The sequence below is a fragment of the Drosophila persimilis genome, unplaced genomic scaffold, assembly GCF_003286085.1.
Source record: "Drosophila persimilis strain 14011-0111.01,24,50 unplaced genomic scaffold, DperRS2 tig00000572-arrow-pilon, whole genome shotgun sequence".
Classification (NCBI taxonomy): domain Eukaryota; kingdom Metazoa; phylum Arthropoda; class Insecta; order Diptera; family Drosophilidae; genus Drosophila; species Drosophila persimilis.
Window position 1 is genome coordinate 3,028,766 of NW_020825321.1, and position 23,924 is coordinate 3,052,689.

Consider the following 23,924-nt stretch of genomic DNA (forward strand, 5'->3'; position numbering starts at 1 on the left):
TGATCATATCTATTAGGTTGCGGAATCTGGATCAGATCGGATCATTTATGTAGCCAAAAGCAAGAAATCAATTTGCAGTGGCTACGCAGCGCCCGACGTCACGCTCAGACTGATTTTCTCTCTCTCTCTCGCACGCACTCTTTGTCGTGTCGTTCAATATTAGCGGCGTCTGCCGGAGGAGAGCCATTCTGACTTAGTATCGGGTATAACTGTAGAGTTGCGGTGCCCGCAGCAACTCACATCGTTCCCCCTCGTTTTTTATGTACTCTCCTCTCCCAGAGCCAGAACAAGATCAACTTTCGTAACTAAATGTCTCACATGTCGTGGTTTTTATGTATTCAATGTTAGATTTAAGAGCTTACTGAATATTTGTATCTTTTGTAACTGTATGTTTTTATGTGCGTTTTTAAGGTGTAAGTTCAAATTTTTCTTGAATTCGTCTATTCGTCTCTTAATAGTGAAAATTATTGTCATGCATTAATCCGAATTCTCAGCTACAGTATGTCTATTAATTGTTTGCAAAATGTAAAAAGGCACATAAGTTTGACTTCAACGTGGAAAATATGAGTAAAGGCATAAGTTGGGGGAATTTTTTTTATTAACTGTTATCAAAATGTGTTTAAGCTGTAGGTATGACGAAAAAAAAGGTCAAAATTCCAAGACAAACGGTAAAGAAATTTAAAAAAACAAAAAAGCGGCATATATGACTCTGTCTATTAATTCTTTGCAATATGTAAACACTGATTGAAAGTCGACGAAGGAAAAACAAACGGGACATCAAAATCAAAAAAGACCAGACGCGTGCTTTTCTTAAGTCTTCTTTGCAGTCATTCGTTTACATATTTTCTTGCATTCAGTTCAGTTTCTTGTGTTATTTGAAGTTTTAGCAATGCCCGGTAAACGAACAGAAGATAATCTGATACAATTGGTATATTTTAAATATGGCAAAGGAAAGACAGCTAAAGAGTTGGCCAAGATGCTCAATATTAAGTTGAGAACAGTCTATAATATTATTAAACGTGCGGAAAAAGAAAATAGGCTGGAAATGCAGACCTCTACCGACTCTGCAGACCAAAAAAGCTTTCTCGGCGGGATTTCTCGAAAATTTTGAAAACCGTGGAAAATAAGCCACAAACAAGCCTCAGAGAGTTGGTCAATGATATAAAAATTAATCTAAGCAGACCGTTTGCCCTGAGACTGAGCGAAAAGTTTTAAATGTCCACAGATACTCCTCACACGTGGCAAGGAAGAAGCCGTTGCTCTCCACAGCTAATATTGAGAAACACTTAAACTTGGCGATATTTAATGTTGACAAGCCTCTTGAGTACTGGGACGACGTGATTTTTTGTGACGAAACCAAGATCATGCTGTATTATAATGATGGGCCTGGAAAAGTTTGGCGTAAGCCGAATACAGCCCTCCAGTCAAAGAACATTGTGCCCACTGTGAAATTTGGCAAGCTTTCAGTGATGGTTTGGGGCTGTATTTCTTCCAAAGGTGTTGGAGAGCTGCGCATTTTGAATGACATTATGACAAAAGAATTTTATTTGGACAATTTAAAAAAAGAATTGACAAAAAGTGCGCAGAATTTTGGCTTCGTTGATCCACAGAACACCAGCAAACTTAAATACAAGCTGTACCAGGACAATGATCCAAAGCACAAATCATTCCTTTGCCGCACTTGGCTACTTTACAATTGCAACAAAGTGATTGACACGCCCACCCCAGAGTCCGGATCTTAATCCTATGGAGAATTTGTGGGCCTTGTTAAAGAAAAGGGTGGCCAAACGACGCCCTACCTCAAAAAGTAATTTGATTCTGTGTATAAACGAGGAGTGGCTAAAAATACCCGAATATTACGACATAAATGTCGTAATATCATTGATGTCGCGACGTCTCAGAGGAGTATTGGATGCTAATGGAGGGCACACAAAATATTAGCCAAATATAGCTGCATCCTTTAAAGATATACATTTTTTAAAACTACTGTTTGCATTTTACAAAGATTTAATAGACACACGATATTTGCTGTTTTTGTTTTGTTTTTATGAATTCGATCGGACCGGGAGAGACAGGCAATCTATGTCCAACCTGACAGTTAATAAGTAGTAAGCATACCAATGAGAGCCTACTAAGCTCTGCACACTCAGCACATCCCGGGGGAACGGCGCATTGGTTGTAGAAATAATACTAGAGCCGTAGTTGGATCTTTCCCGATCGACATTAACGGAATTATTTCGGGACGCCCGCAAATCCGCAGTACTTTCAATACATGCAGTCCATTTTGACTTACGTGTATTGCTTGTTTATTTAATGGCTTCAAAATACTAAACAAAAACATACTACTAAACATTTCTTTTTATACCCGATACTCAAAATGAGTATTGGGGTATATTAGATTTGCGGTAAAAGTGGATGTGCGTAACGTCCAGAAGGAATCGTTTCAGACCCCATAGTGTATATATATTCTTGATCAGCATCAATAGCCGAGTCGATTAAGCCCTGTCCGTCTGTCCGTCCGTCCGTCCGTCCGTCCGTCCGTCCGTCCGTCTGTCCGTCCCTATCAGCGCCTAGTGCTCAAAGACTATAAGAGCTAGAGCAACGATGTTTCGGATCCAGATTTCTGTGATATGTCACTGCTACAAAAATATTTCAAAACCTAGCCCGCCCACTTCCGCCCCCACAAAAGACGAAAATCTGTGGCATCCACATTTTTAAAGATACGATAAAACCAAAAACGTAGAACCGTAGAGGATGACCATATCTTTTAAAGTGTAATATCTCAACCAGATCGTATAATTATTATAGCCAGAATCAAGAAAACAATTTCATTCTTTCTCGCTCTGTCTCTCTCTAACACACAGGTTGCATGGTCGGTTTTGCCAATTGCAAAATATGAGTTCAAGGATCTCAGAACCTATAAGAGCCAGAGCAACCAAATTTGGTATCCACACTCCTGTGATATCGGACCTTGACTGTTTCGTGTCCAAATTTCACCACACCCCCTTCCGACTCCGCAAAGGACGAAAATCTGCGGCATCCACAAATCTCAGAGACTATTAAGGCTAGAGTAACCAAATTTGGTATCCGCACTTCTGTTAGATCTCACTATAAAACGTATATCTCAGAATTTCGCCCCACCCCCTTCCGTCCCCACAAAGGACGAAAATTTGTTGCATCCACAATATTGCACATTCGAGAAAACTAAAAACGCAGAATCATAGATAATGACCATATCTATCAGATTGCTAAATCTGGATCAGATCGGATCATTTTGTAGCCAAAAGCAAGAAATCAATTTTCAGTGGCTACGCAGCGCCCGACGTCACGCGCAGACTGATTTTCTGTCTCTCTCGCACTCTTTGTCGTGTCGTTTAATATTAGCGGCGTCTGCCGGAGGAGAGCCATACTGACTATGTATCGGGTATAACTGTAGAGTTGCGGTATCCGCAGCAACGTACAACGTTCCCCCTCGTTTTAGAATATTTTTCACCCAATCCAAAATTTTGTTGTCTTTAAATAGCCACTTTACGAAATACTTAATAACATTTTGATAATTGACTGTATCAATTTAATTTTTTCACCAGCTGTTAGCTAAGGTTACATTAACCTTAATACCCCTTAAGCTTAACATAGATATGAATATGTTCGTATAATATCAATTTGGTTACAAGTTATGAGTAAAAAATAAAGCATTGGACCCAGCCGAACGAACCACTTCTTACTAATTGGCTGCATATACCGAACAAAGCGCGCAATAGATTTTTTAGAAGCCATCAAAATACTAGACTCATTAGGATACAATAATGTAGTAACAACCGAAGACTAAAATAGGAACTTTAATGCTGCTTTCTTGCTTTTTTATGGTCTTTAATAGTATAGAAAAATATTTATTCAATATTAGATGGAGGGTGCACATAATCACTCATCCAGGCAGAATTCTTGGTATAAGTTTAATAAAAAGGATTTGAATGGAAAATTATAACCAAAACGAGGGTAACTTTATGAGTTGCTGCTGCGACCGCAACTTTACATTTCTACCCGATACATAGTCAGTATGGCTCCTCTTCGCCAGAGGGCGCTAGCATTGAACGATATGTGGCAGCCCGTATCGCAGCCCCTCAGCAACACTGATCTTAGAGTCGTTCGCTGGTGTGGCAACACCGGCGACTCTGCGAAGCGGTCTGGCATCTTGATATCTGACTTCGACGCTAAGCACAATTAATGTAGTTTAAATAATAATTAATTAATAAGAACTCAAGCGTACATTGGCCAATGCGCCAAAGTGGTGACCCCTACGTTAAAAAACAACCGCAAATGCAAGAACAGCACAATTTTTTGCGTTCCTCGATCAAAGACAAAACGGCAGAAACGGTGAACAATTTTACGACGCAACAAACATGGCGAACACGGAGGCCACACTAAATGAGTTAAGAGAACAACTGCAACAGCTTCAAGTAGCAGCCGCACAGCCAACAGCTCCAAACTCTCAACATATAGCTCAGATCATCATTCCAAAATTCAATAAATCCAATCCGCAGCTTTGGTTCGCGCAACTGGAGCGTCTCCTTAACTTGCACAATGTGGTGCGCGACGATCACAAATTTGACCTGGTGTCAATACAACTGGAGGGAGACGCCGTTTTCGCCAAATATCGACAAAACGCATCAAGGCAAGGACCGACACACCGATAACTGCACCCTCGACAACACGAACTCATCAGATTCACCTTTAGTTCGCCACTACATAACAACAACTGGAGCACCCGTAGCAGATCGACCCAGGCGCCTGATGGGGGAGAAACTGTCTGTAGCTAAAGAACAGATACATCAACTAATCGATAACAAGATCTGTAGATACTCCAAAATTCCATGGGCCAGCCCGTTGCACACGGAAGCGAAAGCCAGTGGTGGATAGCGCGCCTGCGGTGATTATCGCAAGCTCAATGCGATTACCGTTCCAGATCGTTAACCGATCCCCACATTCATGATTTCGCTGACCGTCTATAAGGCAAAAACGTTTTCACTACACTAGACTTCGAACGATCATACTATCAAATACCGATGGCCCAAGAGGACATCGAAAAGACAGCAGTATGCACACCGTTTGGGCTAATTGAATTTGTAAAAATGCCATTTGGACTTAAAAATGCGATACAAACGTTCCAGCGCTTCATGGATCAGATTTTCCAAGCGGTGGAATACGTGTTTTGTCACGTTGATGACATTCTCATAATGTCCAACTCAATGGATGAGACCAGACAACACGTGGATAATGTGTTGCAAATCTTAAAATCGCATAATCTTTGCATCAACGAGAAGAAGTGCTGTTTCGCACAACCTGAAGTGACATTCCTGAGCTACCTAGTCAACGGCAACGGAGTTAAGCCTCCAGAGGATCGAGTGAAGTCAATTACTGAGTACACTCAGCCACAAACGATTTGCGAATTAGGTCGTTTTCTCGGTATAGTTAACTATTACCGCCGCTGCATTCATCATGCATCAGAAATACAGGCGTCACTCAACGACTTGACACGTAACATGAAGAACACGCCAAGCTCCATTAAAGCATTTGAAAAATGCAAAAATAGTATAGCTAACGCCGCAACCCTCACGCTCACCCCAGTCTTGATGCAGAACTAAGTCTCACGTGTGACGCTTCAGATACTGCCATTGGAGCTGTGCTTGAACAAAACACGAAAGGAAATTGGGATCCTCTCGGTTTCTTCTCCAAAAAACTCAGTGCAACTGAAAGAAGGAACAGCACATATGATAGAGAGCTGTTATCGATTTACGAGGCTATAAAGTACTTCAAGCACATGTTAGAGGCTAGGATCTTTGTGATCAAAATTGATCACAAGCCACTGATATATGCCTTCAACCAGAAGACAGAAAAAGCGTCGGAGAGACAACTGCGGCAGCTGGGTTTTATATCCCAACACTCCACTGCAATCGTGCACGTGAGTGGCACTGAGAACGTAGTTGCCGATGCCCTCTCTAGGACGACGACTCTGGATACTAAAGCTATTGAAACTGCTCAGGCAACGGACATCGAATTGCCTGACATTTTAAATGGAGACACGTCTTTAAACCTACAACCTACAGTTGACGAGGACATCATCTATTGCGACATGGCAACGGGAACGGCTCGAACATATATTCCTCAATCTTTGCGATTCCATGTATTTTCTAACGTTCACGGACTGTCTCACCCAAGTGGCAGGTCAACTCTCAAGCAAATCTCTCGGAAGTACGTTTGGCCGTCAATGCGTAAGAACGTTCTGGAGTGGTCGAGGAATTGCCTTCCGTGCCAACGAGCCAAAATTCATAAGCACAACGCTCTGATTCCGGAAAAGATCACCGTCCCCGATGACAGGTTTGATCACATACATCTAGACATTGTTGTGATGCCCTTTGTTGACGGATACAAATATTGTCAGACAATGATTGACCGTTTTTCCCGCTGGCCGGAGGCTGTGCCTCTGAAGGATATGACTGCAGAGACCATATGTGAAGCAATATGGTCGCGATGGATATCACGTTTTGGATGTCCATTGACTATTACAACCGATCAAGGTACTCAATTCGAGTCTGCACTCTTTAAGTCTCTGGCGAATATGCTAGGAAGCGAGCACATTCACACGACGCCATACCACCCCCAGTCAAATGGCATGATCGAGCGTTGGCACAGGTCCATGAAAGCCTCCTTGATGTGCCAACCGGCCACTCCCGCGCCCGTGTCTGACCAGGACGTCGGCCCGAATGTCATCGAGGAAGCCGTCGCAAGCGCTTGCGTGGTCCTACTTGAAGCCGCTAACGCTGCCGTCCGGAGGGATGTTGAGGCTCCCTCAACCTCAACTCCCATAACTAGTGATTTCCCAATTAAAACATTTACGTCCACTGCTCCCGTCTCAACAAATAATTCTGTGACCCCTCTATCTGTTCTTACTGCGGTTGCTCCTTCAAAACCTATTTTCGTCTCTCGACTCATGGCATCGGCTACGGAGGTCATGGTCCGAAACTTTATATTGTCTAAACTCAACATAGATAGTTCTGCGGGTCTCGTAGTTACCAAATTAAACTTCAAGGTTAAGCGAAACATCTCCTCTTTTAAAATTCTCGTCCCTGATAAGCATGTTAATAGTTTGCTCGACCCCTCTTTCTCGCCGGTGCATACGATTTGTCACCTCTTTACAAATCGTCCCACCAGCCCGGATCATCGAGTAGGTATTCTTCCAACTCCATCTGCTCCATCTGCAACTCCGTCTGCTACATCTTCTGTAGCAAAAAACTAGCTTTCCCTAGTACGTTAAAGATTGCGTATCAGAACGTTCGTGGCTTGGGCAGCAAGCTCAACAAGTTACATACTGATAGTGCAACTTTTGAGGCCGACATTATCGCTTTCTCCGAAACCTGGCTTCATCCCTCAATCTCTGATTCTGAAATCCTTATTGACAAATTTAACATTTATATATCGGATCGTCCATCTCGTGGTGGTGGTGTCCTGATTGCTGTCCGTTCTGACATAACATCCCAACTTTTTTCTGTCGAAGCTCATAACAATATTGAAATTATAGTAGTTAAGCTTCGACTCTCCTCGATAAATCTATTTATATCGTGCTCTTACATCCCACCGTCCTCTGAATTTTCAACCTACATGCTTCACGCAGCCCTTTTTCAAACTGTTTCGTCCCAACTTAATGAGTCCAATTTTCTTATCGTCCTCGGAGATTTCAATCTTCCAAATATTTCCTGGTCTCCATCCAAAGACTCCAACCAGATGTTCCCAATCAAACAGCACGATTTCGTTGATTCTCTGTCCGACTCATCATTGGGTCAGATAAACGGCATATGCAATAGCATTGGTAGGATTTTAGACCTTGTCTTTACTACCGACTCTACGAACAATTTAGTACGCCGAGGTTCCCCTCTATCTTTTCCCAAAGACCTTTACCATCCTACCCTGGAAATAGATGTCCAGCTGCCTTCACCTGGTCCCACCAAATCCTGCATAAAGCCTTCAGCTATATTTTGCTTCAAGAGGGCTGATTTTACCTCTTTGAATAGCGCACTTTCTCTGATAGATTGGTCATTCCTCGACGACTTTCGCGAGATCGAGCCCGCCACTAACGCTTTCTATAGCACTGTTTTTTCCATCTTTCCTACCTTTGTTCCATTAGTTTTCCCTCTCAGAAATCTTTCTTGCCCTATTTGATTCACTCCGCGGCTAGTAAACCTAAGGAATATAAAATCTCGTTTATATAAGAGGTTTAAACTGTCTGGCTCGCAGTCAGATTTCTCTAAGTATTCAATTGCAAAATCTATATTTTCAATTTGTAATACCCTATGCTATAATAGTTATTTGGCAAAATGTAAGCTCAACTTTAAACGAGATCCTAAACAATTCTTTAAGTTTGTTAACTCTAAACGCTATTCTTGCCCTCTATTCTCGCCTCACCCCACGACTATCCTGCCTCGCACACATATACTATCCCTTTTAATAGTTGAAGTGGTATCCACCCCCCCTTTATTGATTATGATGGCCTTCTAACTAATTTAAAATCATGTAAACTTTCTTTCTCCACCGGTCCAGATTTGGTTCCCAATGCCGTGCTTAAACTCTTTGCGCGCCCCTCTTGAAACTGTTCAACCTCTCTCTCGAGCTTGGTGATTTTCCCACCGTCTGGAAAGAATCCTACATAATTCCTATTCATAAAAAGAGGTCTAAATCAGACGTCTCAAACTACCATTGTATCTCCAACTTATCTGCCATTCCTAAACTCTTCGAAAAAATTATTACTTCTCAGCTCCAACACTTTTGTAGTTCCCTGTTATCAGAATCACAGCACGGATTTGTAAAACGTCGCTCCGTTTCGTCTAACCTACTTGAATTTTCCTCCTTCGTAACTGCAAAGCAATGTCAAACTGACGTAGTTTATACTGATTTTAGTAAAGCTTTCGATTCAGTTAATTACAATCTCCTCATCCACAAACTATCTCTACTAGGATTTCCGACTAAACTTCTTCACTGGACTAATGCGTACCTTTGCAATCGTTCTCAGCGCGTCTGCTTCCAATCTTCTCTTTCTAAACCAGTTTTTGTCTCTTCGGGTGTGCCGCAAGTTAGCCATCTCGGGCCCTTATTATTTAACCTCTTTATCAACGATCTTCCCCAAGTTTTAACGAATTCACGAGTCCTAATGTATGCTGACGATGTCAAGCTATGTTTTTCCTACAGCGATCCGGTGTCCCCGTTATTTCTTCAATCAGATCTCGACGCTCTCAACAATTGGTGTACTATTAACGCTCTTCCTCTTAACATTTCCAAATGTAACGTCATGACCTTCCATCGCAACAAGCCTTACCTTTTTGACTTTACAATTAATAACATTTCCTTGGAACGCCTGTACAAAGTTAATGACTTTTCATTATGTTCCGAACTTATGTATTAATTCTCATATATCCGCTATTTCGAATAAAGCCAAAGGAGTCCTTGGCTTTATCAAAAGATGGTCGAAGGAATTTTCTGACTCTATACCACTAAACTACTCTACGTTTCTCTTGTACGGCCTATCTTGGAATATGGTTCCTGTATCTGGTCTCCCCATTACCAAAAATATCAAGATATGCTTGAGTTCGTTCAAAAACAATTCCTTATCTTTGCCCTGCGCGGACTTAATTGGGACCCCTCTCGTCATCTTCCTTCTTATGAGAGTCGGCTGCGCCTCATTAACTTGCACTCTCCTGAAAGCCGTAGAACTAGTCATGGAATTCTCTTTCTCCACAAACTTCTCCTAGGCGAGGTTGAATCCTTATCCTTATCAGTATTGCTGTCCCATCCCGCCCGACTAGGCAATAGTTTCCTCTCCGTCTTCCTCTCTGTCATTCAAACTACTCTGACCATGAATCTTTCCGTAGCCTTTGCCACGATTACAATAAATTTTTCCATCTTTTTTCCTTTGGTACTTGCGCTTCCAAAGTAAAATCTACTTTAATGAATAATTTAAGGTTACTTCTTTCGGCCTTGCACTGTATTACCGTACTTTCCAGTAGCAGGTAATCTTATGTTTTGTACATTCCTATTTTTACACAGTTTAACTGTCCATAGTTGAACTCTAAACATTAAACATTAAACATTAAGCTTCTTCCAACCGTCATGCTGGGCCTCCGCACGTGCTTCAAGGAGGACATTAAGGCATCAGCAGCAGAGATGCTATATGGGTGTACGTTACGTCTTCCCAGCGAATACTTTTCCGAAGTGGATGTGCCGTCGGAACCACTCGACTTTGCAGGCCAGTTCAGAAGAAGAATGCAGGTGGTGAAGCCAAATCCAGCTTCGCATCACAAGCGCAAACTCTTCCTGCTTAAGGTTATTCACAATTGTTCTCATGTCTTTGTCCGGACCGATGCTGTAGAAAAACCCTTGGAGCCGCAGTACACAGGACCATACCCGATTGTATCCAAGTCATCAGACCGGGTGTTCACTATCCGCATTAATGGAAAAAAGACAGCTATTTCAATCGACTGGCTCAAGCCAGCATTTATGGCGAATTCCGAGACTACCTTTTCTGACGATCAGCTATCAAAGGTCCCATTACGGACATATGAGAAGAAAAGACAAAACTGAAGATTTGTAACTTTTCTAGGGGGAGTACTGTGGCAGCCGGTATCGCAGCCCCTCAGCAACACAGATCTTAGAGTCGTTCGCTGGTGTGGCAACACCGGCGACTCTGCGAAGCGGTCTGGCATCTTGATATCTGACTTTGACGCTAAGCACAATTAATGTAGTTTAAATAATAATTAATTAATAAGAACTCAAGCGTACATTGGCCAATGCGCCAAAGATAAAAAGTGCGTGCGAGATAGAAAATCAGTCAGAACGTGTCGTCGGTCGCTGCGTAGCAACTGCAAATTGATTTGTTCCTTTTGGTTATAATAAAGATTCGATCTGACCCAGATTCGGTAGATATAGTCATTCTCTATGATTGTGCTTTTTTTAATTTTCTCGTATCTTCAAAATTGTGGACGACACAAACTTTCGTCGTTTGTAGGGGCGGAAAGGGGTTTGGCGAAATTTCGAAATACACTTGTTACAGTGACATTTTACATAATGGATAAATGGATAAAAAATGTCGTTGCTCTAGCTCTTATAGTCTGAGCACTAGGCGCTCATGGGGACGGACAGACGGCCGGACGGACGGACATGACTCTATCGACTCGGCTATTGATGCTGATCAAGAATTTATATACTTTATGGGGTCGGAAATGATTCCTTCTGGACGTTACACACACCAATTTTCACCACAAATCTAATATACCCCTATAATCATTTTGAGTATCGGTTTAACGCATCACGGGCAACAAAGAATATTATATGTCTTAAACATACACTAGCTATCTCCGAAGACATTTTTTCTGCTTTAAAACCACTGCATTAAAATTTAAAACTAAGATAACTCAGGTATTGACCTATAACCTTATAACCTAAAAATAAAGTACAACTTTGTAGCACCAGAAATATTCAAAAACGAGGGGGAACGTTGTGAGTGGCTGCGGACACCGCAACTCTACAGTTATACCCGATACTAAGTCAGTATGGCTCTCCTACGGCAGACGCCGCTAATATTAAACGACACGACAAAGAGTGCGTGCGAGAGAGACTGATAATCAGTCAGAGCGTGACGTCGGGCGCTGCGTAGCCACTGCAAATTGATTTGTTCCTTTTGGCTATACAAATTTTCTGATCTGATCCAGACTCAGCAATCTGATAGATATGGTCATTCTCTATGATTCTGCGTTTTTATTTTTCACGAATCTGCAATATTGTGGATGCAACAGATTTTCGTCCTTTGTGTGGGCGGAAGGGGGTGGGGCGAAGTTTGGAGATATACGTTTTATAGTGAGATCTAACATGAGTGCGGATACTAAATTTGGTTACTCTAGCGTTAATAGTCTCTGAGATTTGTGGATGCCTCAGATTTTCGTCATTTGCGGGGGCGGAAGGGGGTGTGGCGAAATTTTGACACAAAATGGTCAAGGTCCGATATCACAAGAGTGTGGATACCAAATTTGGTTGCTCTGGCTCTTATAGGTTCTGAGATCCTTGAACTTATATTTTGCAATTGGCAAAACCGACAATGAAACCTGTGTTGTAGAGAGAGACAGAGCGAGAAAGAATGAAATTGTTTTCTTGCTCCTGGCTATAATAATTATACGATCTGGTTCAGATTTTGCACTCTGGAAGATATAGTCATCTTCTACGATTCTGCGTTTTAAGTTTTCTCGTATCGTCGAAATTGTGGTTGCCACAGATTTTCGCCCTTTGTGGGGCGGAAGTGGGCGGGGCAAAGTTTTGAAATATTCTTGTAGCAGTGACATATAACAGAAGTCCGGATATAAAACATCGTTGCTCTAGCTGTTATAGTCTTTGAACACTAGGCGCTGAAGGGGACGGACAGACGGACGGACGGACAGACGGACATGGCTCAATCGACTCGGCTATTGATGCTGATCAAGAATATATATACACTATGGGGTCGGAAACGATTCCTTCTAGACGTTACACACATCCACTTTCACCACAAATCTAATATACCCCAATACTCATTTTGAGTATCGGGTAAAAAAAAAACCAACATAAACATTGGGAACGTTAGATTCATTATTTCGCATTACCAAAAATTGTTCAATGCAAAACAAACGAGAAGGTTTTCAGGACATAATGTCACTTGGATCTTTGATCAATTGTATGGTACAAATAAAGCACCGAAATAAAGGACCGAAGCAAAGTATAACAGTTACAAATGAGTATTTTTATCACTTATAAGATCTGAAGAATCGTAATGCATTCTCGAACTCTAACGAGGCACTGCCTTTCAACACTTCATTTGTCGCTACAATTCGTACCGAAGAAAAAGAGGCTCAAAGCTCTATCCGTATTTCGTGAACAACGAAATCACTCAATTGTTAAAGGATAGCTTCACAAGACCATCAAAATCTGCCTCCAGGGCTGTTGATAAGAAAGACATAGATTCTAATGGCAATAAAACTAAGAGTCTCGTTATTGACTTTAGGAAACTCAATGAACGTACAATTGCCGACTGGTACCCGATGCCAAAGATCCAAATGATTCTAGCGAATCTCGGGAAAGCAAAGTTGTTCACTATATTGGATCTTAAATCCGGGTAACTCTGCCGATCATGATACTTTATCGACTTTGTGACGCTAACATGAGAGCTTCAAAGAGAAGACAAAGTTCTTCAAAGAAAGTGTCGAATGTTTAGGCCTTATCGTTACTAGCAAAGGAGCAAGAACAATGCCAGTAAAAGTCAAAGCGATCAAGGAATGCGTTGAACCAAAACACTTATATGCTCTCTTCTTGGCTTGGCTAGCTACTATAGAGTATTTATTAAAGACTTTTTATCGATAGCAAGGCCTTTGACTAGCATACTAAAAGGCGAACATGAACATATGTTCAGAAAAGCGGCTATAGAATTTGACGAACATCAACGCGACGTTTTCAACCCACTGAGAAACATATTAGCATCAGAAGATTTAAAAAATCCCTTCGACTTTGTAATCGAGGGGTATTTTAATAATCTTTTTGTTGGAACGTCCGCTCCATTTTAATTCTCCTTTGTGACAGCATTGTCGCTTGGATACAAATATGAACTTAAGTCTAATACATAATGTTCTTATTTCTATATACTGCATGTATGTGTCTGCAGAAGGCATGGACATACGAAATACACTCAGCGTAACCACTGGCGAGCTGGCTGCAAAGTGCATGCTCAGTGGTTCCCACACGTCGCTATCGGTCTGCACATATGTAAGTGGCTGATCGAGTTTCACGTGCGCTGGAATGTTTGGATGTTTAAGTGTGGTCGCTTTATGTATTTGCATTGTGACAAAATGTCAGAAAATATTTAATGTACTACAATATAGAGCAATAACGTATTTCTATTGAGTTATTTAAAAGTTTATTCTTACTTATTCAGCCAGGCTCCGTTTTGCACTTTCACAAAAGTTTTCCGATTTACTTTTGAAATCACATAAATTGGGGCTCTCTTTTTCCCATTCCGCAAGATTTCTTCATTTTCAAAACGAAAACATTTTCGTTGACGAAATGAAAAGTAAACGGCTTTTTATACAACAAAGCGAACCTTAATTGCCAAAGGAAAAAAAATAGATGACTTATTGATGCATTAACATAAACTTGATGCCAATATCAGGGTAATTTAACTTGTGCTTTCTTTATAAATAATTTTATTTTAACCCAACATCAAATTTGGTTCGGACAAAATTGGCCACAGCAACAACAAATTTCGTTTTGGTGTAAGCAGCTGACGCATTCCGATTTGGTTATCGGAACGTTGGCAAGTAATACATTTTTGCGTATAACAGCACAAATGTGCATGTAACAGCTCAGACTGTGCTTGTAACATGCGCTTAACAGAACATCTGGGTGAGCACAGCTGTTTTCCGCCCAATTTAATTCGGACTTCAAAATGTAAGTGCAGCAAATTAATTTTTTATTTCAAAATTACCGCTTTGTTCTTTATATCCAGGGGAAAGCATAAATCATCTCTTCAAAATGAAATCCTGGTGGGTTTTATGAAATTCATGCTATAAAATCCTTTCCTATGATAGAACACGGAGTGGTTTTGTACAGGCTTTATTGTGAGTTCCATCCACACAGGCACCAATTCGAGGCAATTTAAAGTTCCGATAGAAATATTCATATGATTGTTGCAATTGATGATTATTCATCTGCAACGAAATGAACTCAACACATAACAGCCTGTCCATCAACGGAATAAGTTTGTGAAGAATCTTTCCAAATGTACTGCGTCCAATGTTTATATGGTGGTCTTTGGCAACAGCCCACTGGTAGCAGCCAGTGGCGAGATATCGCATTACTGAAACCAATTGCGTAGAGGGAGATAACTTCCTGGTAACACCTAAATGGGGTTGAACTTTCTCCAAAATCATTTTGAAAGTTTTTTTGTCGATCCGAAATGACTTCACAAATCTGAAAGCTTTACCATTAATCTAATTTTCAATACGCATGCTGTTACTCACAGTTCGTCAGACATGTTAAATACACAAGTGTTGCATCTAAGATGTCTAGATCTTCTTAGATCACTTAATTTCTGCAATCGTTTTGCTTTGAACGATGAAAAAAGAAACATATCGATAAAAAAATATGTGAAAACAGGAGCACCTTAAAACGAAAACGAAACGTTTTGGCTGAAAACGTAATCCGCAAAAGTAAATGAAAAACGGAGCCTGCCTGATTGTATATGTATTGAAGTTTATTCAAATCAAAACCAAAAAGAAAGAATTTCCTCCATTTTTGACAGTGAAGGAGATTAAGAGTGCCAAAGTATTAAAAGTAAAACAACAACAAGCTATCCAATTCAGTTCTCCTGGCTTAGCAGTCTCAGGATGGCATTTGAGGCGACAGAAGGAGGCGCGAGGTAGTTGGGTCTGTTTTCATCGCAGCCAGGGAAGTGGGTATTTAGGAGAAGATTTAGCGACTCCTCGCTAGACGTAGTCCACGACTGGTCGGTGTTCTTCAAGTAGCCCAGGGTGGGTGTTGTCTTCGAGAGAACTCTGCGCAAGCGTGAGGCTTCTGAGTTACTCTCGATTTCGCTGCAGAACTTACGCCAGGAGGCGCGTTTGGCTTTTCTTAGTTCTTTGTTGTAGGTTGACAGACTGGCCTTGTACTCGGCCCAGTTTTGCTCAACGTGTTCAGCCTTAGCTTTATTGAAGAGTCTCCGGGAGGCTTTCCGGAGTTCACCCAGTTTCGGATTCCACCATTCAGGTTTCTTCCGGCCTCTGTTCTTGCCAGAGGGGCATGCTTTGTCGAGCGCCTTATTGCAGGCGTCGGTAAAGATCTTAAGAAGACGAGTCGTGGCCTCCGTGGAGAACTCCTCCTCAGATGGGGGCTCAGGGAGAACACGACAGAGGTAATCAGAATACCGAGTCCAGTTTTTCCGCCTGATGTTCCGGAGTCGGACTGGCTTCGGTACTGAGAAGGAGAAGACAGTTTCCACGTACCTGTGGTCCGAGAAGGAGTGCTCTTCCAGGACCCTCCAGGATACAATGTTACGCTGTATCTCATGAGAGGCAAGCGTGAGGTCCAGGACCTCCTTGCGGTTTTTAATGATAAAGGTGGGATCACTACCCCGGTTTAATAAGACCATCTGAGTGGTCAGTAAGTAACTGAAAAGGTACTCACCCCTTTCGTTTGTGTCAGTGCTTCCCCACTGACAGTGATGTGCATTGGCATCACACCCCACAATTAGGCCGATGTCCTTGGCCGAGCAGTCTGCGATTAGAGCCCGGAGAGGCGCGTGTGGAGGGGGGTCTGGTTGTTCAAGCCCCATGTATGCGGAGCAGATCCTCAGTGCGCGCTCTTGGCCTTCGAGGCTCACTGCGGTGTGGTCTTCATTGCTGAAATTTGGGAGCAAAAATAAGTGCAACTCTCTTTTTGCAAGAATGCAGGTACGAATTTTACCTGCGGTTTCAGCTACATATAGCTTGTAGTCAGAAGTCCTCAGACCAGAGACCCTGTTTCCGAGGATCCAGGGCTCCTGAATGAGGACTATGTCGGCTCCACCCTTGGCCAGGTGGAGCAGTAGAGCAGCGCATGCTGCCTTACAATGGTGGAGGTTTATCTGCAGGAGCGTCAACGACATTCCTGAGGCTCGCCTCCACCATTGTTACTTCTAGATCGCTGTCAGGGGACTCCGGCTCCTCCCCGACAACGATATGGCTGAGACCTCTGGCTAGGTCGCTCTCGTCGAACGCGTAGTCGTCCAAGATGTCGTCCGACATCATGGACGCCGCATCCGACGCCGGGTTGTCTTCCTCGCACGAGGCCCTCTCTTTCGGGATCTCCGGCAGCTCCGGGTCTGGCTCGACCTCCGCTTGCCTGCCCTTGCGATCGGACTTGTAAGTGGATATGGTGACCTTCTTGTAGCCATAATCCACTACACCGTCCGACTTTGCGAGGAGATCTATGGATTCCTCATTTAGGACGAGGATAATCTGGCGCCTCTGCCCTTGGATATCCTCCACCTTTGCCACCTTCCAATCGGCTGTAGGAAGGTGGGGGTTGCAGACCTGCAGTAACCTGAGGATCTTCTCAGGCTCTGCATGCTTAGCCGAGACCCACGCTCTGGCTCTCGGGCGACTAGGGACATCTTCCCACTTCACGGCCTCCAGTTTCGCCCCTGGATAGACCTCTTTTAGGGCCGCCACCGCCTTCATGTAGAGGGCCGCAGAGCGAGCGTCTTGGCAGGCGATGGCTTTCACCTTGCCTTGATGCCACCCTGCGTCCTCACACTTTGGCGGTGGTCCGCCGTTCTCCTCCAGTTCCAGTAGGAACCGGTCCTGGAGCTCGTTCTCCACCAGGTGCCACTTATCGCGAGGGACATGGCCGTCCTCGGCGCCCCTGTCCAGGACACCGATCAGGGTCTTTCCCCTCGCCACCTCAGCGAACGACCGGTTCGTGAGGTGGGTCTTCACCCGCTTGGCTTGCTGGGCTTGGCCTGGCTGATTTGCGGGGTCCTCCGCTGAGCGTTGCCGGTTGTTGGGGGCCTTGGCTGCGCCCTTTCCGGCTTTGGCTGGCTGGAACAGAGGAAGGATTGAGCAGGCCCACAGCCTCTGCTCCTTTCCTTCGGCTGACGCCTTGAAATTCGGGTCTTCGTTGGACAGGATGAAAGCCGCTCGTCTCCTGTCCTGGTACGACGGCTTTCCTCCCGTGGTGCAGAGACGCTGCCCGCCGGGGCTCCCAAGGGTTCTTCGGTCCCGGTGCGCTTACCAGCCGCGATTACGCTCTGCTTGGCAGCCACCCCGGTATCCGCTTCGCCCTTGGAGCCACCCGACTTGGAAGGACCCGATTGGCTTTTCGGGCCCCCCCTCGCTGCGGCTGCTGCCTGAAGACGGTGGACCGACTCAGTCTCCTTCCCCGTCTTCTTTGGACCCGGTTTCCCAGGCGCTGGTGCAGAGGGATTGGCTTGTCCCTCCGGTACTTTAAGAGGAGTACCGAGCTCCTTTGCGGCTTTGTTTGTTTTTATATATTTATTATTTGTCATAGTAGTTCCCACGAGTAGGCGGGAAGGGGATGGTCACCCGAGGCATAGCCCGCTTGCCCCGGGAAGCCTGATTTAAACTGGAGGTCGGCAGGTATCCAGAGTCCGCATATTAGCGACCGGGCACCCCCCCGGCCATGCATCCCTCGGCATATAACAGTGTCACCTTGGATTGGGGTAATTTCACTGAGAGTTTTCTTCTCTCCGCCCGACTACCATTCGCCAGCATCCTAGCAGAGACATAACCGTGCTAGGACCTGTTTCCAGCCGCGCTCACGGGGAGAGTATAGTCGCACTTCCACCGGTGTGCACAGTTACGGCGGGTGACGGTTCGCTCGCAACCCTCTGTGTCCTAGGGGGGGTGTGAGACGCAGGCCGCACCGGGTATTACTAAACGGAGCGGCTGCGCCTCAGTTCCGAGTTCACAGTTGTGCGAGCCGACCCGTCATCCGTTTGTCCCCCTGTAGCACCCGATGGCTGACGGCCAATCCGTCAAGTTATCCCTCCAAACTATATGCAAATATTGTTGATCGTCTTTATCAACATTAATTTGGTAGTACATTTTTTCAATGTCCGCAGATATTACAAATGGCCATTTACGCCATTTCACCATAATATCGAAAATATCTTTTTAGACTCTTGGTCCAACCCACATGATATCATTTAAACTTTTATTGTTTGTGGTGTTTGCTGAAGCATCGAAAACCACCCTCAGCTTTGTGGTTAGACTGGAATCTCTTATGACTCCTTGATGGGGCATTTAATATTTCTTCTTCTTTGGACTCTACCATATGTCCTAAGTTTGTATATTCATGCATAAACTTTATGTAATTTTCTCTTAATTTTGTATTATTGCTGAGCTTTCTTTCTAACCTGTAAAATCGGGCCATAGCTTGTAGTTTTGAACCTCCTAGATCCTCTTCTTTTTCAAATGGTATTTTAACCACATACCTACCATTCTCATCTCTTCTTGTTGTTTCCAAGAAATGCTTCTCGCAAACATCTTCTTCTACGTCGTTCTTTTCACATTCCAATTCCCAGCACCGCTCTAAGTCCCCAACTTCAATTGTTGTCGCCACAATAAATTTATCACCCTTTGATTTGATGCAACCGGATATAATCCATCCGAATTCTGTATTTTGACCAAGTAGTCCGACTATTTTTACTACTCCTTTTTTTTTAAATATCCCAATTATTACATATACCCTTCTTGGTTTGTTAAAGTGAGGGTCTGCCAACACATAATCTTGCCAATATTGAAAGACTTTAATGGTAATCTTTCATCAGTTTCAGAAGAATAATTGCTTCAATATTTAGAGGACCTTTATTACAATCACGAGTTTTTACAGATAAAGTAAATTTGTACTTTAAAGTGCAAGAGTCTGTAGATGACACTCCACTTACCTCGGTGTTCGCTCTTTTTCGTACTAAGTTTAATATTTGCGCAGCTTCTGAATTATGGTACATTGCGACCCACAATCAATGAGAGCTCCAAGGTTTTGATAGCCACCATTCCTTGACCTTACCTTTATAAGTGCTGTGGCTTTTGTCAGGCAAGTGTTAACATTTTTCCTATTTTCGTAGGAAATATGGAACATCGTATGATGAGGTTTTTTACAAATCTCACATAAAATTTCAGATAAGCATTTCTTATACGTATCATGCCTACAGCATTTTGTGCAAAGGCGCTGTTTTTTAATCTATCGGACTCGTTCCCTTAAACTTATAGCAGTGATTTATGGTATGTCCTGCCATTTTACATAGCGGACAATTTTCTTTTATTTTACCATATTTCACTACTTTTTTCAACGTTTCGCTCTTCTCACTCAATTCCAGCTAATGGAAAAATTTTAGTTATAGGTCGTTTTATCAACCCGTCTTGATGTTTTATAGTTACTACTCTGACTCTATCGTCCTTACCTTTATGTATTTCTTCTATTTTTCCAAAGGACCATATAGCTGGGTGACAGTTTTCTTTTTTTATTAATACAATCTGTCCCTTTTTAATATTCTGCGTTCCTATTTTCCCTTTTTTTCTTTGTTGCAGTGTGTGCAAATAATCTTCTTTCCGTTTAATCCAAAATTCTCTTTTCATTTTCTGAATTAGTCTCTATAAATTGTCTTAATCGGGCCAAATATTGGCATTCCAATAATAAAATTAACTGGTGTTAATACATCCAGATCGTCAATATCATTTGTAGCTGCAAAGGGCGTGAATTTAATACCGCTTCCATTTGACATAATGGAGTGGACATTTCCTCATAGGTTAAATTATTGTCCCCAATTACTCTTTTCAAGTGATATTTCACTGATTTTACCCCAGCTTCCGAAATACTTCCGAAATGAGGTCCTGCCGGGGAAATTAAGTGCCACTCGATCTGTTCTCTTTCTAATATTGGCACCACTTTTATGTTTTTCTTAAGGGCTCTTTGATATTCCACTTTTGCGCGAAGCTCCCACAAAGTTGGTTCATTACCTGAAAAGATTTTTGCACATTTTCCTCTTCTTGAGAAAATCTTCTAGGTGAAGCCAGAAATGCATCTGAAGTAACTTCGCTGACTACTTCCAAATGAATAGCTTTTGTCGCCATGCTCACGAATACGGCAATATATCACTTATAGGATTGCTGCCCCGGTTTTTAGAGCATCGGATATAGTAAGGCCCGGCGTTTCCTGTATTTGGAAACGGGTGCGACATTTTGTCTATACCTAGCACAGGTGACACACTATTAAAATTTTTTCTTTAAGAAATTTCGTAGCCCAAATACCAAAATTTTCGCTGGATATAGTTTCGCATCAGGTTAATTCCACCGTGCAATGTTTCTTTCTGTGCATTCTTGATAATTAAAGACGTCAAGTGACACTTATCTAAAATCAAAGGATGTTTAACCTCAAATTCCGCGTTGGAGTTTTGCAATCTACCTCCAACTCATAAGAATCCATCTTTATCTAAGAACGGATTTAAGCTTAATAGTTTATTTATTGTTTCTATTTCCTTTTTATTAATTAGGCTAGCTATTTCGGAACTGAATTGGATAGCTTGTTGTTGTTTTACTATTAATACTTTGGCACTCTTAATCTCCTTCACTGTCAAAAATGGAGGAAATTCTTTCTTTTTTTGATTTGAATAAACTTCAATACATATACAATGACTCTTTCTAGTTTATGTATACACGAATATTTTTGTAATAATTCATAAAAAATGCTATTTTTTGCTATTACAATTGTTGTGCCAACAACTAATTTTTCTTCAATTTCCTCTTTTGGCCAGTGTTCCTTAGATTTCGCCAACCATTGAGGCCCTATCCACCAAATCTTAAAATCTTGTAGCTTACCTGCACTAATGCCCCTTGATCCTACATCTGATGGATTGTCTTCAGTTCTAACGTGTCCCCATTTAATTTCCTTAATTTTTCTTACTTCGTCAGTTCGACGCCTGATAAACTTGTCTTTATTGTCTCCATTCTTTATCCAGTCTAGAGTAATAGTAGAATCACTCCAGGCATAACACTCTACATTACTTCCAACCGCTATTTTCACCCGTTAAATTAATTTCGCCAGAAGATGTGCTGCATAAAGTTCTAATTTTGGAATAGTTTTCCGATTCTTCTTTGGATTTACTTTGCTTTTGCTGGCTATTATAATTGTAGACTTTATAAGTGCTGTGGCTTTTGTTTAATGTTTTATTTATTTCACGTTACGTTATCCAGCTCATGTAAAAAAATCATATTCTGTACGACAGAATTGCATTGCTGCGACTTTTAGATGAACCGAACCAGCGCGACGGCGACGAACACACTCTAGACATTCAGGTAGTTGTCGGGGAATTCAAAAGTAACATCGCGGCCAGTCAGCTTCTTGTAGACCGATGTGAAGGTATCAACTTTGTGTTCGATTGTGGTCTGTTGGTTCTTGTCCAGGTGCACCTTAACCAGCTGGGAGCCGTCCAGCTTGACGCGGATGCGCTTGCCAACGATCTCGGCAGGGAAGACCAGATCCTCCAGAATGGCATCGTACACAGCGGTCAGGGTACGGGAGCGTGGACGCTTCTGTTTCAGGGGGTTGCGCGCCTTGCGGGTGGGCTTGGGCAGAATCTTGCGCTCTCCAATGACCACGACGTGCTTGCCGGAGAACTTCTTCTCCAACTCGCGAACCAGGATGATCTGGATCTTCTGGAACACCTTCTGCTGTGGAATGGGCACGTAGATGATGACGGCCTTCTTGCTACCAAACTCAATCTCGCGCGCACGGGTGATGTGCAGATCACGCAGGTAGGGCTTCAGGTCGCTGTTGGCTTCTAGCTCAACCAGTGCCTGGGCAATCGACTTCTCGAAATCATCGGAGTCCGCGCCGCCGGGCTTGATAATCTTGGAGCCGATAGCCATCTTTGTCGACTATTTTGACAGCAAAGGATTTTGTCAGGCAAGTGTTAACATTTTTCCTATTTTCGTAGGAAATATGGAACATCGTATGATGAGGTTTTTTACAAATCTCACATAAAATTTCAGATAAGCATTTCTTATACGTATCATGCCTACAGCATTTTGTGCAAAGGCGCTGTTTTTTAATCTATCGGACTCGTTCCCTTAAACTTATAGCAGTGATTTATGGTATGTCCTGCCATTTTACATAGCGGACAATTTTCTTTTATTTTACCATATTTCACTACTTTTTTCAACGTTTCGCTCTTCTCACTCAATTCCAGCTAATGGAAAAATTTTAGTTATAGGTCGTTTTATCAACCCGTCTTGATGTTTTATAGTTACTACTCTGACTCTATCGTCCTTACCTTTATGTATTTCTTCTATTTCCAAAGGACCATATAGCTGGGTGACAGTTTTCTTTTTTTATTAATACAATCTGTCCCTTTTTAATATTCTGCGTTCCTATTTTCCATTTTTTTCTTTGTTGCAGTGTGTGCAAATAATCTTCTTTCCGTTTAATCCAAAATTCTCTTTTCATTTTCTGAATTAGTCTCCATAAATTGTCTTAATCGGGCCAAATATTGGCATTCCAATAATAAAATTAACTGGTGTTAATACATCCAGATCGTCAATATCATTTGTAGCTGCAAAGGGCGTGAATTTAATACCGCTTCCATTTGACATAATGGAGTGGACATTTCCTCATAGGTTAAATTATTGTCCCCAATTACTCTTTTCAAGTGATATTTCACTGATTTTACCCCAGCTTCCGAAATACTTCCGAAATGAGGTCCTGCCGGGGAAATGAAGTGCCACTCGATCTGTTCTCTTTCTAATATTGGCACCACTTTTATGTTTTTCTTAAGGGCTCTTTGATATTCCACTTTTAATTTGCGCGAAGCTCCCACAAAGTTGGTTCATTACATGAAAAGATTTTTGCACATTTTCCTCTTCTTGAGAAAATCTTCTAGGTGAAGCCAGAAATGCATCTGAAGTAACTTCGCTGACTACTTCCAAATGAATAGCTTTTGTCGCCATGCTCACGAATACGGCAATATATCACTTATAGGATTGCTGCCCCGGTTTTTAGAGCATCGGATATAGTAAGGCCCGGCGTTTCCTGTATTTGGAAACGGGTGCGACATTTTGTCTATACCTAGCACAGGTGACACACTCTTAAAGTTTTTTCTTTAAGAAATTTCGTAGCCCAAATACCAAAATTTTCGCTGGATATAGTTTCGCATCAGGTTAATTCCACCGTGCAATGTTTCTTTATGTAATTCTTGATTTCTTGATTTCTTTTCTTGCATTCTTGATAATTAAAGACGTCAAGTGACACTTATCTAAAATCAAAGGATGTTTAACCTCAAATTCCGCGTTGGAGTTTTGCAATCTACCTCC

General features: G+C 42.4%; 2 protein-coding genes across 10 annotated transcripts in view; one reads left to right on the forward strand and one right to left on the reverse strand.

The window, feature by feature from the left end:
* LOC6602744 (zinc metalloproteinase-disintegrin-like batroxstatin-3) overlaps nt 1–23,924 on the forward strand; it is a 513,201-nt gene that overhangs the window by 321,010 nt on the left and 168,267 nt on the right. The gene's annotated exons all lie outside the window — the stretch shown is intronic.
* Nucleotides 21,812–22,484, reverse strand: LOC6602735 (40S ribosomal protein S7). Its single transcript, XM_002027726.2, has one exon. It carries the CDS (start codon nt 22,482–22,484, stop codon nt 21,900–21,902), a length of 585 nt encoding a protein of 194 aa, XP_002027762.1. The 3' UTR covers nt 21,812–21,899.

Bases quoted from the DNA above. Each gene is read 5' to 3' on its own strand.
- LOC6602735 (XM_002027726.2), bottom strand. From the start codon at position 22,484: ATGGCTATCGGCTCCAAGATTATCAAGCCCGGCGGCGCGGACTCCGAT.